Below are 14,615 nucleotides of genomic sequence, written 5' to 3' on the forward strand. Positions count from 1 at the left end.
TTATATATTGTGCATTGTCCCTGTCAAATAAACATAAATAAACACACGCACAAACACACGCGCACATACCTGGCTTGAGGAGAGACCTGTAGCATGATGGTGTTCATGATGAGAGGGACAAACTCTGACACCACGTTGTGTATGTTCAGTTTGTAGAGCTGGGGAGGGCCAGAGCAAATCAATAAGCAAATAACAAATGCAATTAATGCATTATTAACTAATATAATGCGTCAGGGATGATGATGAAACATCCGGCTTCCATTCTTATTTCACTGCAGTAGTGCATTGTACAGGAATAACATGTTCATCTTATAATGTTTTATTTTTTTCATCACTAAAAAAAACCATTCACCATTCGGCAATTTTCTAATGAATTAGGAAAATGGATTTCTATCGTGGATTCTTTTTCCTACAATGCAGAGCCCTGGATTGAACCGTCATAGTTCTACCAAAACAGTGCGTGTAGGAGTGATGTTACGTTACCATGGTTACCACGGTGCACGTTCACACAGAGACACGGCGGTTCATGACGCTTTTTAACAGTGGCGGGGTGGAGTGGCAGTACCCACCTGGTACATCAGCACCACGATGATGGGCAGCTCCGCCAGCACCTTGAGAGACAGCGAGCCCCGCGGGATGATGGTGTGCTACGAGAGGAGGAGGCGTGAAAAGAGAAACAAGTCCCAAACTAAAAGGTGTTTTGGTGGTAGGAGCCGGGCTGCCCGGCCTCCACCACCAGAAAAATATATAACAGGATTTATGAGACCACGAATGTAAGTAATACACAATGGAGGGAATTAAATAACCCTGCGTGCTCCACTGGCCTTCAGTGAAAAACAAGGTTTTTTTTAGTTGTGTGCGTGTGTTTTTTTTGTTTTTTTTGAAGACAACAACCTTCTGCCACAGCGGTTATTTTTAGAGCGCGGCACGACGGAACGCTACTCCCCTCTAGTGGTACCACTGCTGTTGTTGAGCAGGATTACACTTCAAGTACAGTATATATGTATATTATGAATTCAACCTCATGGTCCATGTTTGGAAATTGGACTATAACCTCTACGTCTTCTCAAGGACTAACTACATACACATTTGACAAAACAGAACCTGTAGACCCGCGGCTTACCGTTCTCGTCTCGCTGTCCTCCCTCTCCGGCGTGGTCTTCACCAGGACCGAGGTGATCATGCCCACCATCTCTGGAGAGGGGACCGTGTTCTCCGCGATCACTTGGGGGTTCTCAAAGTACCGGGCCTATCAAGGAGGGGACGGGGAGAGGGAGAGAGAGTAGAGCAGTTAAATGAGTGAAATGTTAAATGTGTGAAATGATTATTAACTATAGGTCACATTTAGCGACTATGTGCTTGCTGACAGGGAATACAGAATACACACAAAACAATAAACAATGTGCGCAAACGTCCATGCAATGTCTAAAATAGTCTGTTGAATAGTCTGACAACGATTGTCTAGTAATCATTTACCAAATATGTTCATGTTTACCAACACTGTTCATGTTATTACTGCATTAACAAATGTTAATAAATGTTCCCTCATTGTAAAGCATTACCCATTACCCTTGGTCTAACGTCAACATTTCCACACCGACTAAGGATTACAATGCAGTGCGAGGACTGCAACACTGGGGAACACAAAATCGGATGGACTTACAACAACTTTTGGAAGGTCTTTGTAGATCTGCTTCACAAAGTCCAGAAAGTGATGAATCTGAGAAGGGACAATCATGGCAAAAGTGTTAACGCATTACATCCTTTTTCCCCGAATGGTGCCTTAAAACTTGTAATTAATCCCCTCAGGACTCAAATTGCAGCACAATGCAGCAGAAAATAGTAATGTAAAGGAATATATAGAAATGGAGTATTACGGTATGTGAGTCTTGACTTGCCTCGGGAGAAATGGGTGGGCGAAACTGCTTGTGGAGCTCAATGATAATGCGGAGACAGATCAATACATTCTCCTCACTTTCAATCTGCAGAGAAAGCAAAATATCATGTTTTAATACATTCAGAACCAGATCATGAGCATTACAAGGTCATGAGCATTACAAGGTGAAAATACTTGAATGGACTGCTTTATAGCGGTCCAACCACAGTTTTATAACACAATGTAAGGAAATATTGTTGAAATAATTAGGAACAGAAAGTTAACACCAATCATTTTTTATACCAAAAGGAGTTGTGCCGTTGTCATGCTGCTCTTGAAAAATGTGCGGCTCTTACCTCCAGGAAGCGGAACATGACAGACAGGACGTTCTTGGTGTGCGGTCGGAGGTGCTCATTGGTCGGGATGCGGTGAATGATCTCCAACACGAGTTTCCTCAGTTGCTGAAAAACATCAAAAGTCCAACGGTTTGGTTTTTTGGTATTCTCAATCAATAATTTTCTATGACAAATTTTTTTTTTTTTTTTTTAAAGGTTGTTAGTAAATTGAACAGCTATTATTTAAGAGTAATTTGTTAGAAATATCTTAGCCATCGTCAGCCATTAGTGAGTGAAAGGTGCTGTACGAATAGCTGTTTTGAGGTAACTCCACCAGATATAAGACCACTCCAGGCTTATTTATGACCAATCAGGACATCCTTTCCTTGATTGGTTATTGACGGCTGTGTTAAATGGAAACACTTCTCAATGGATTCTCTAGGAAGCAGCTTTCTCATTGTTTAGTTTAAAATCGTGCTCTCTTCTGCTCTCTCTCCTTAAAACGCTCTGATCTTGACCTTTAGGTCCAGGAATATTTCATTGGATGTGGCAGAGCAACCCCTACCTGTGTTGGTTTTTCCTGTAGGAACTGCACCTCTCCATCCTGGAGAAAGGTGAGGAAGCGAGGGATGATGTGCTCCAAGAAGGTGGAGTACTGTGGCGAAGACGTCACGTTCTGCAGGGGAAAGAACCGCATCCACAACGTAATGAAACCACATCTCTGATAACCTTTAAGACACGCCTTCCGAGGGAAAAAATCCATCAAAAGTGGTATTCATGAAAAGGTGACACAGCTATGAATGTGTTACACCTTTTAAAATCATTATCATCATTGTCACGGTTGCAATTTAAAAGCATACATTTAGAGAGGATAGTTAAATTCTTTATACACTAGAAGCGTGATGGCTGCAGTGAAAAGGTCCCACACTGCAGGTTTAAATATATAGATATTCATGTTATACATGCATCTACACTCCATCTTCTGAAAGCCATTCTTTTTCCTGTACACTCACAACAAAATCCACATACCATCCATTCGTGCTGAAATTTACAGTAAAACATATCAAACTCACCTCAAAGTTCTCGCTGACCTCCTGCATCATCTTGAGCTTGGTTTCATCCGCTGATTGGTTGGGGACATAGTGGGTGTGGCAATTAGTCAACACATAGTTGTTAAAGGCTTGCAGTTGTAACAGCTTGACTAACCAGGGGGGCACTCAGATCTTATCAGTTTTACTTTCAGCGCCCAGAGTTTTTTAAAGAGTACATCAACAGCACACATACAAGCATCCACACAGTCATTCTCTCAGTCACGCACATGTACTCTTTATCAGGGCTAAAGGGTATCGCTCTCATCACATTGCCCCAACACCAGAAAGTCTATCTATCAAGTACATGTCCGTAAAACAGTTGTACTCACGTGTGTTCGTCTCCGTGAGTGCAGCTACGAACTGCAGGTACTTCTTCATTAACGTGGTTTGGTCCACCACGGTGGGGCTTGGGGCAGGCACGAATGCCATGGTGCCGGCCGGGAGAGACAGGGCTGCGATGGGGGTGCGTGCAGACACTAGTCTGCACCGATCTTATAAGAATTGCATGCACGCTGCATACAAAGAGGAAATAGTCAACGTTGGAAAGTTATTTTTAAATCAGCGCATACATACAGCGTGATTGTAAATACGAAAGAAGCTTTTCTATTGATGAACGAATAATCATTGATCATGTATTTGTATACACATGTAAATGGGGGTCGTTTTAACAAATCAACAAACAAGCAATAAACAAACAGGGAAAGAAGACAAACATGGCATTACATCGCGGGCGCATTGTGATGATGTCATTAAAGCGGCTAGCTATTTTTGCAGAACACAATTTCCTTTATGAATTAAATTTACTGACTTCTAACTTCAAAAGTCATCCCATTCACAATCGAATGCAATATTGACAAAATGTACGATCAATAACATAAAGAGAACACGTATTCTTGCTGTATTCTTCTGAATAACACAAACAGCTAACGAGTTATGCTAATATGCTACTGATGCTTTCTCAAAGAAAGAAAGCGCTCGCAACACATTGCAATCGTTATCAAATAGACATGCAAAGTTTTACCTTTATTCAAATATGAATATAAATGCATACTCAATACAAATGGCACCATATAATGGAATATGATATAGCATTCAAAATATTTAGTTAATAAGAAAAATCTCAAACTGGACTCACCGTGCAGCACCACAGACAGGAAGCCGTCTCTCTGTATCCGTCGCGTCGCTACACAATGTAGTGAATGACGACTAGAAAAACATCTATGTTCCTCCCTAAACTCATTAAACTTGTTTCAGATTAAAATGATACCTTTAAAATAACTGTATTGACATAAATTTATAAAATCAACCACCAATAGTGATTTAAAGCAATTAAATATATATTTTCCCGTTACTATAGTGCCAGCGGAAAGATACACGGTAAAATGAGGTGGTTATAAGACCATCGTTTTCGACGGTCTTAGTAGCTACAAGGATCCTATTGGCTACGAAACTTCTTGGTTGATTCCGTATCCCGCCTATTCCAAGACTGGTAGACTTTATGCAGGCTGCAGGTGTCTTGTGAGGAGAATGATATCGGTATCACACGGGCATAACTTCATGAAAATATACAGTTTATGCATGTCCCCAACAAACACAATTCTTTGGACATCTTACAAGTGTAATTCAGCACATAGTAAGTTGGCCATGAACTACTTATATTAATGTATATACTACTACATGTTTTACGTATCCACAATTTGACCTTATTTGTTAATTTTATGTGGTATGCCCTCTTGCAATGAAAGATACTGTTTCAAAATACTGTTTTTGCAATCACAACTTCCAATGGACTCTTTTTGCAAATCCTCTATTGATGGCTTCTTATATATAGGTTACCATATAATGACAATGTATTACCTGACATATATTTAATAAGGTTATTAAGCCACACATGTTTGAACAGATTATTAAAGGAAATAATTTCATAGAGTGGTGTGTGTACAGAGCAACCGCTAAGGGGACATACTACATTTACTATAACTATACATTTACTATAACTACTATAACTGTGAAATGAGAAGAGCAGTGTGTAAAAAATAAGCCTAACCAGCCTCTTCCTGTGCTTGAAGCACAGGAAGAGGAAGCTGGCCTTCAGAATGTTGATGTGATATTGAATGAAGACGACAACGGTGACTCACAAATACAAAGGTTTTTGTATTCAGCAAATATCCATCAGCCGCATCACGTTTTTCCTCCAGCTCACAACAAACTTTTTCAAAAATTGGATTTTTACTTACGGACCGAGGATTGGGCATGCATGTTCAATAAATAAACATTTATGTCATGTTAAATCCTAGGTGAAGCGAATACATTTATACTCCTTTGCATTCATTGCAAATATGGGTATCATGTAGCTTTAGTTTTCGAAAGATGTAATTGATGCAGTGCCTTCAACTGTACAATAAACATTTTGTCTTTCAGTATATTTGTATGTCATTAACAGAGCAAGAATGAACCAGATGAATAAACCTGGCCATTCAGAACGGCCCAGACACCTCCCATTCTGTCTATGTGAAGATTGAAAGCTGGTTAAAGTGTGACTTTAACTAATGTAATTCAACCATCACCAAATTGTGCTTCCAATATCTATGCATTCAGGAGTATATAATTCAGGGCTTGGTATTATCAAACTATAATGAAATAATGTGGTGCAGTTTGCTTTTAATTAGGGTCTATTTATTTATCCTTTTCCTGGCTTCACAAAACATAACTAAGCCCCCTCACCTACCGTAGCTTGCTAATGGATTTTAAATAATGGCAGGCCTATTCATATCCTGCACATTCAATGGACTGAACAGAGTTGTAAAGTGCTGAAGTAACATTCATCTCAGCACATCACCTCTGCTTTCTATCTCCCTCCATTTCACCCCCCTGCTCTCTCTCTCTCTCTCTCTCTCTCTCTCTCTCTCTCTCTCTCTCTCTCTCTCTCTCTCTCTCTCTCTCTCTCTAACCCTCTCTCTACACTCTCCATGCATTATATACTATATACTCCTATATCTATATACTGCTCTTCTTCCTGCACTCTCTCTCTCCATCCCTTTTCTAGCTGTAAGGTCAATGTAATATACTTATTTTGGGGATCCTAGATAGATAGACAGATAGATAGACGTTGGATGTCCAAGAATAAGCCCACCCCATTAATCAGTCCTTCACTTTTATGTCCATTTATATACTCATAGGTCTTTCACCGGGTGAACAAAAGCCTAAACACGTCAGCATGGGAAAGGTTTGAACTGATCAATTCTTAGTCATATATTGCAGTATGTTTACTTTGCATGTATTAGTCAGGTAAAAGTGTGGCAAACCAATTGGAATGATGGATGTGGTTCAAGCTCCTTTATAAAGAGGAGCTGTGATTTCGATTGTGATTTTCCCTGGAAGGACAGGTCACCGCGTCTGGTACCTTCAAAATAAGTGTGATGTCAGAAAAAACACCACCAAAGATGGTGTGAATCCAACTGCACCAGTGGTGACAGTGGATCCACGAGCCGCTTCGAGGAACAAGACAGAGGTGTTAATGGTCGGACATCAGCTTCCAGGAAAAAAAAACGTTTTAATACATTTTCTCTTTTTACCTATATTCATGCTCCCAAAACTTTCTTCTATATCCTCACTTTTCTTTCTTCACATCCTGAGGTGAAACACGTGAGCATGGTTTTAATCATGCTTGAAATTAATTCATGAATGACCTGGTCCATAATCTTACCTCTTCATAAGATGCAAAAAAACGGAGCTATATTTTAAGTGAAAGAACATGTTTGCAGTTGTTTGTGTCCACCCAACCCTGTGTGAGTCACATGGTGCTTCATTAATTGTTCAGGTACTTGGTTGGAAGCCATGTTCAAAGCACAGCAGTGTGTCTTCCAGTCTGCGCAACAGGCTCTATTGACCTATTGCTAATTGTTTACCCCTACAACCATTCATCTGAGGTGATGTAATGCACTTACATTTTGAAAGACTTGGGGAGTAGCATCTGGCAGAAAAACATCTCTGTATAGAACAAAAATAGACCATTGTGCGGTACATTGGTAGAATAGGCATCGTCTTCAACCGCAGACCTTCGACGATAGGAACCCAGAAATGTGTCTGTGTGTTTGTGTGTGTGTGTGTGTGTGTGTGTGTGTGTGTGTGTGTGTGTGTGTGTGTGTGTGTGTGTGTGTGTGTGTGTGTGTGTGTGTGTGTGCGTGTGTGTGTCTGTGCATATGTCTGCCAGTGTGTGTGTGAGTGTGCGTGTGCATGTATGTGTGTGTGTGTGTGTGTGTGTGTGTGTGTGTGTGTGTGTGTGTGAGTGTGTCTGTCTGTGCATGCATGTATGTGTATTTCTGCCTGTGTGCATATGTTAGTGTGGGCGTGTGCATGTGCGTGAGTGTGTTTGTGTGTGTGTGTGTGTGTGTGTGTGTGTGTGTGTGTGTGTGTGTGCGTGTGTGTTCGTGTGTGTGCTGTTTTTTTTAAAGATTTGACGCATTGACACATTACAAATAAGACATAGGGCCGATCATTTCCATATAGATTGAAGTTATAGTGACGTGATGTGATGATAGCCTATATTCATTTAATCTTTGAATGCTAAAACAAGGCAGGCCTACACAGAAAGGCTGATAACTCTGATTTTACGTCAACGTAGAGTCCTGAATCTTCCAGACACTCCCCCCTCCACCCCCTCCCCGGCACCCTTTAATCCTCTTTTCTGACGGAGCTGTCGGTTCATCACCTTGCAGTGTATCTAAGGCAAGCCAAGAATAACTCCTCTAACCCTCTCACGCTGGTCCGGCCTTGCCATCGTCGATAGATTTAGATGTAGATCTAGATTTACGTTATTTTAGTTTTGTCATTATTAGTGATTATTTGGGGCGAAAGGGGATGGTGGGGAGAGATAAAATCCGTCACCATGTTTTCAAGTAGAGACCTCAACTTTCGGAGTTACGCATCCGTCGAGTTTTTATCCAAATGTATTTAGACTATCATCGCGACTTTAATTGCGCGCTTAGCTTCAAGACTTTGCTATTATTCTTTGTATTAGATCACGTTACCGACCTCAGTGATGTTTTCACTCGTGTACGGGCTGTTCTTCTTTCTAGCCCTTAACGGTAGCCCACTAACGCGCGGCCAACCGGACGACGGGAAGAGGTACATATGCAGAGCCGTGCCGGTGACCGGCGACGCGAGCTGCCAGGTGACCCTTCTACCCGAGCTGACCGCGGGGGGCCAAGAAGAGGAGCTGAGGAACACCGTGATGCAGCTCCGAGAGACGATCTTACTGCAGAAAGAAACGATCGGCAAGCAGCTCGGAACCATCAACGAGCTGACCACCAAACTCTCCCTCTGCGCCTCGTCGTCCTCCGACGACGGGAAGTACGACCAAGGAGGCTCCTGGACCAAGGATAAGCAGAATACCATGGGGGACGTGCCCCGGGATCCGAACAGCACCATCGAAAGTCTTGGGAAGACCATGAAGGGGCTGAAGGACCGACTGGAGAGCCTGGAGGTAAGGGCGCGCGCCCTTACATGCGTAAAAGCTCTAAGCGTAAAAGTTTAAACTAGCTAGGCATACACAATTAAAGACTATAAATATATATATTTGGTGTTTTTGCACTATTGTTGACCCCCCCCCCCCCCCCCCCCCCAAAAAAAACAAAGAAATTGACACTATTAGAAGGTTTTACTTATTTCTAAGCTGTATTCTGGGTACTGCGCAATGTCAATTATGAAGTTCGTGATAATGATTCCTTCTGATGGATAGGACGATAAAAAAAATTCAAAGTGATGACATGTTTAATTTGTCTTTTAATTTGTGCTATTTAATTGAGTCTAGCTCGATGTTTTGGTTACTGAAAGTCTCTCCCCCTCCCTCTCCCAATAGCAACACCAAATGCGGGCCAACAGTTCGGGGACCCCGTTTCCCAGTGAGCTCCGCGACATGCTACAGCTGCGACTGGTGGATCTGGAGAAGCAGCTGCTGAGGAAGGTGAACTACCTGGAGACCGAGAAGACCATGCTGTCCAACGCCACGGCCGCCTACCGGATGAAGACTGAAAGTACGCTGAACGCGCTGGTGGAGAGGATTAGCGAGTTGGAGAAAGGTGGGTGGGGGTGTCGGTTGTGGTGGTGGTCAAGGTGGTGGTGGTCTAGGGGATGGTATTTGTGGTTTAGTAAAGGTTATGATGGTACAGGTGGTGCTTGGGGTGGTATAGTAAAGGTCATGGTAGTGGTTGTGGTGGTGATGGTGGGGGTGGGGGTCATGGTGGTCTTGGTAGTGGTGATGGTGGCCACTGTGGTGGTGTTTGGGGTGGTGACAGTGGTGATGGTGATGCTGGTGGTGGTGGTATTGTGTTGATAATAGTAAAGGTGGTGGTCATGGCATGCCGATGGTGGCATGGTGATAGTGAAGGAGTTTCAATTGTTATACTAACCTAACCTACACTAATACTAATACTAATACTATACTAATACTAATACTAATACTAATACTATACTAATACTAACCTAACCTAAACACTTTTTAGGGCTTAGTGTTCTACCTGACCATTCTTTTATATATTTCATATTTTACAATTTATGGATATCATTTGATACCAATTTGTCATTATATCAAGCTTCTATTTAATACCTGACTCTAATTGTCATGGGGAGATTAACTCAATCAACTCATCTCCTTGATTGCAATATGAAAATATGAACAAGCTCACAGAGAAAATATGGATGCAAGCTTATGGTTGACATTCTGTTGGCTGCTTCCTTTTTCATTATGTTTGGGTGAGAGACAAACAAACAAATTACCAAAATAAGAGCATACCAAACAGACAGCAGCTAAATCCACTCAATCTGACAACCCCCATCCTTATTGTGTAGAGAGTGTAGAGATGAGCGAGTTATAAATGGAGGTGTCCCAAAAGGACTCTCTTTTCTGTTCTTCCTTCTCGTGTCTCATGAGCCTCTTCCTCTCTTATGTCCCCTTACATATTCTCTCTTTCTCTCTGTATCTCTCTACATCACTGTGTTGTCTCTTTTGCTTGGCAGCTGTTACATTTGTAATTAAATAATATACTTTTTGAATACTTCCTCCCTCCCTCCTCCTTCCCTCCCGCCACTCTCCTCCATCTTCCCTCCACCCCTCCATCTCCCTCCCTCCTTCCTCCCTCTCTCCCTCTCTCTACCCGCCTTGCCTCCTTCCACCTTCACTCCACCCTCCCGCTCTCCTTCTCTCCCTTCTCTCCCGTCTTCCTTCCCTCTCCTCCTTTCCCTCCTCCCCTCCCACCCTCCCTCCAACCCTCCCCCTCTCTCTCCCACAGGCGGAGGTGATTTCAAGTCTCCCGAGCAGTTCAAGCTCTCCCTCCCCCAGCGCACCAACTACCTGTACGGCCGCATCACCAAGAGCCTGCCTGAGATGTACGCCTTCACCCTGTGTATGTGGGTCAAGTCCAGCGCCAGCCCGGGCATCGGGACCCCCTTCTCGTACGGGGTGCCGGGCCAGGCCAACGAGATTGTGCTGATCGAGTGGGGGAACAACCCCATAGAGCTCCTGATCAACGACAAGGCGAGTCCCGTACTAGTGACACGCGTCGCGGCTGATAGGACGGCGCTCCTGGTTTTATTGTTTCTAAAGTCAAAGGCTCAAGGTTCAATATAATGGCGCACTGTAGTATAGGGCCATATAATATGATAGGACATTTGCGCATCGTGACTTGTTACATCACATATGACATAATATCATATTACGATGTAATATGATATTATGTCATCCTCACCCCACAATCACCGAATAACATATCACATGTGACGTCATAACATCTTACATCATATATCACGTCAACACATATCATTACATTCGGTATGTCACATCCTAACATATCTATCACATCAAAACATAACATGTAATATAGATCATCATACCATATCAAAAATATCCCATCATAGCAAATCATATCACATCCTATATCACAACCTATAACACATTTTATGTGAAATCTTAATACATTATTCCCATCCTAACACCTCCTATGACATCACTTCCTGTGCCCCCAGGTGGCCCAGCTGCCCCTGGCAGTGCGGGACGGCCGCTGGCACCACATCTGCGTGGCTTGGACCACGCGGGACGGCCAGTGGGAGGCCTACCAGGACGGGGAGAGCGTGGGCAGCGGGGACAACCTGGCCGCCTGGCACCCCATCAAGCCTGGGGGGGTCATCATCCTGGGGCAGGAACAGGTGAGGCAACACCCCCCCCCTGGCTCTTCACCCCGGCATCACCACCCCTCCTTGCTGAGGCTACAACCTAACCCTGCCCATACCGATCCATCATTTCCGTAGATAACATCTGTAACATCTGCTTCATTATTTACGACATGTTTGGTAAAGAGTATAAAAATAAAACCAGTCTAGACAGTGGCAGGGAATGGCAGGTTCAACAATGCACCGGAATGAAAGGAAACAATTCACACTTAAATAAGTGACATGGCTATGGCGGGTTTAATGAAAAGATGAAAAAGACCCCCCCCACACACACAATCCCCGGCTCGAGTGACAGATCCCTCAGAGGTGTTACGAACCAAGCCCCTGAAGGCAGACGATCCGCCTTTGAAGGCAGCTGTTGTTCAAAGCGTGACAATGGCGTCGGAAACCCTTTTTATTCCACAGGACGTGGTGGGCGGACGCTTTGATGCGGGCCAGGCGTTCGTGGGCGAGCTGAGCCAGGTGAACCTGTGGGACCGGGTGCTGAAGCCCCCGGAGATCCGGAGCATGGCCAACTGCACCACCTACCTCCCAGGGAACGTGGTCTCCTGGCAGGCCAGCAACGTGGAGGTGTTCGGCCGGGGAGCCTTCAAGAGGCCCCTGGAGGTGTGTCAGGACCGGCTGCCCAACACCTAGTGGGTGGTGCTGGTGGTGGTGGTGGGTTGCATTGCTTGACTGCTATTGGCCACTATTCATTGTTATGTTCTTGTGCCCTGATTGTGGAGTGTCTGCATATATGAGCCGCTTGCAATGGGGGGGGGCCGTCTTTTTTTGTATGCGCCAGATTTGACGTCCTCCAAGTTTGGCTGTAGTTGACTTATCAACTCACTAACAAACTAACTACAGCTACTAACTACAACCCTACAGTTATTCAGAAGACGCTTGTGTCCAGAGCAACTAAAAGGGTAGCAGCTTGCGCTACATTAATACCTAATTCAAAGCTTTGCTTGTCTCAAGGAGACCACAATGGGAGAGAGTTTTTTCAATTGACAGACACAAGGACACATGGACACAAGGACTTACACTTACACAACACACACAACCTGGCGAAACGTGGCCAGAATCCAGAGCGGTACAAGGTACACGCTCAGCTAACTGCTAATACATGAGGATAAAGTAAACGACAAGGAGCAGACAGAACAGTCGGTCCCTGGCTGACATGTGAGCGAGGCTTGCGTGGGCGCGGATGAGGTGTAGCGAAGGAGGAGATTATCTGTCTAAGAGGATGTCTGATCCTCCACTCAGGACTTTTCTCCTCAAGCTGGGCTCTATGCCAGCTGGAGGCTTTCTTGCGCAACAAGGCTAACCCTTAGCGGCTTATTGATGGGATGTATCTGATTTCACTATAATATCACAAAGGATAATAGTGTCTGATAAAATGAATATATTTAGATGTACACGGAAAAAGAGCTGAAAGACAACGCTGGAATAGTTGGCATTTTTGCTGTATATATATTTTTGCTATGTATTTTTAAAGATGATGTTGTTACGTCAATAACTCAAAGATGAAGTTGTTAGTAGTATTAGATTCATGGTTGATGTGGCTTATTGTCCAAAGTCATTACTGTCAGCAGACAGAAATACATACGCCCTAGAGAGCCTGCATCCATTATAACCTCAGAATGAACTGTTGCTTGCTTGAGATGCAACTTGTATTGCCCCCTCTTCCCTGTCTGCTGCTTAGTGCTTGCCTGCCTTTACAAAAAAGCAACGGTCAATGGAGATTTGGGGTAGTAGCATTTTGTTATCCTCATTGATTCCCTTTATCGCTCTTGGCTCTAAATGCTTTATGTTGGATGTGATGTTGTCTCTTTTGCCTACATACAAATCATCTTACGGAGTAGAACATCTTGGTCGTTTAGTTTCTCAGTTTAAGATATAGGATTGTTGTTATTGTGATTATGATAATGTATTTATGCAGAGCTGCCAACTCTCACGGTTGTGTCTGACATGTGACACACGTGGCGGTCTCACGGTCGTGTCTGACATGTGGCGTGTGACACACGCTTTTGCTTGTTTACACACGCTCACACGCCACACATCCAATTTCTTACGGCAAAAAAAAGACGCGTTCGTTCCTTTACCCCCCCCCCCCCCCCCCCCCCCCCCCCCCCGCACTAGATTTTACAGAATCTCACTCCGGCCAAAACCCAAAAGTTGGCAGCTCTGATTTATGGTCATAATAATATCTAACGTATTGTAGTAGAGTATTGTATAGAGTATGTAGTAGATTATTGTTGTAGGCCTAAGGGTATGTGTACCCTTACACGTGGCCTTTGAATGTTGCATAAGTGCCATGACAATATTTCAATTTTTCCTTTGCCAACTTAATGAAAATGTGTGACTTCAAGCAAAGAATACAAAATAATAAAAATGCTGCAGATATATAAAAAATACTTTTGGTTGTCTAGTGTCTGCCTTCTGTGAGTAATTTACATTATCTCTATAAATCCCTTGTATGTCCTTTATTCAGCGCATTTAGGGTTAAACTGACTTTGCAAAGAAACACACACATAAAACCAACTGCCTGTCAACTCCAATATGGCTGCCATCTCCTTCCTTTAGATCTCCCAGCCCTGACACCAGCAGTTGATAGGTGGATAAAGTGCTTTATGACTTTGCTACTGGATTGTGGTCACACCAAAGAGGGCTCTTCAGGATAGCCCTCTTTAGCCACTCTTGTGGGTGGTCAAGAGATCAGGTGACATCCACTGGCCACTCCCTCCCCTCACCCCCCCCCCCCCTTCTCTCCAGAGGGACTAGAGCTAAGCCCTGTAAGCACCACATGGTGGGTAAAGTCTGCACATGCAGGTAGCAATGTCAATTGCACTGTTGTATTAGATTATATTTGGAAGACCAAAGCAGCAAAACCAATGACATTATACTGTTTTAACATTGATTGCATTGCAAATTCTCACATAAAAGGATATGCAAGTTCAAATGCATTTAATTTGATTTAGCACACATGTCATCTCATGGCATCTTTTAAATATATATATTTTTATACATAATCGTGTAGTTAAATTGATCCTTAAAACATCAAACATCAGACCGCAGTGATGAAAAAGCCAAAATGCAAATCAATAT

The 14,615-nt window shown here is 43.3% G+C and overlaps 2 protein-coding genes across 2 annotated transcripts in view; one reads left to right on the forward strand and one right to left on the reverse strand.

Moving 5' to 3' along the window:
• Positions 1 to 4,467, reverse strand: part of trrap (transformation/transcription domain-associated protein) — a 101,599-nt gene extending 97,132 nt beyond the window's left edge. Inside the window, 10 exon segments of the mRNA XM_084485574.1 lie at positions 70 to 158; positions 570 to 647; positions 1,124 to 1,249; positions 1,664 to 1,720; positions 1,878 to 1,982; positions 2,233 to 2,337; positions 2,777 to 2,887; positions 3,285 to 3,334; positions 3,632 to 3,814; positions 4,438 to 4,467. Coding sequence (XP_084341700.1) covers positions 70 to 158; positions 570 to 647; positions 1,124 to 1,249; positions 1,664 to 1,720; positions 1,878 to 1,982; positions 2,233 to 2,337; positions 2,777 to 2,887; positions 3,285 to 3,334; positions 3,632 to 3,731 — 821 coding nt within the window. The 5' untranslated portion in view covers positions 3,732 to 3,814; positions 4,438 to 4,467.
• A 3,876-nt stretch (positions 4,468 to 8,343) lies between these two features.
• nptx2b (neuronal pentraxin IIb) lies at positions 8,344 to 12,164 on the forward strand (the record flags this gene model as incomplete). The annotated part of the gene is made up of 5 exons (XM_084485697.1): positions 8,344 to 8,787; positions 9,163 to 9,382; positions 10,592 to 10,845; positions 11,334 to 11,504; positions 11,934 to 12,164. The coding sequence occupies 5 exons, from the start codon at positions 8,344 to 8,346 to the stop codon at positions 12,162 to 12,164; spliced, it is 1,320 nt and encodes a 439-aa protein (XP_084341823.1).
• Between the last annotated feature and the right edge of the window lie 2,451 nt (positions 12,165 to 14,615).

Source organism: Micromesistius poutassou (genome assembly GCF_964030765.1).
Source record: "Micromesistius poutassou genome assembly, chromosome: 21".
NCBI classification, from domain to species: domain Eukaryota; kingdom Metazoa; phylum Chordata; class Actinopteri; order Gadiformes; family Gadidae; genus Micromesistius; species Micromesistius poutassou.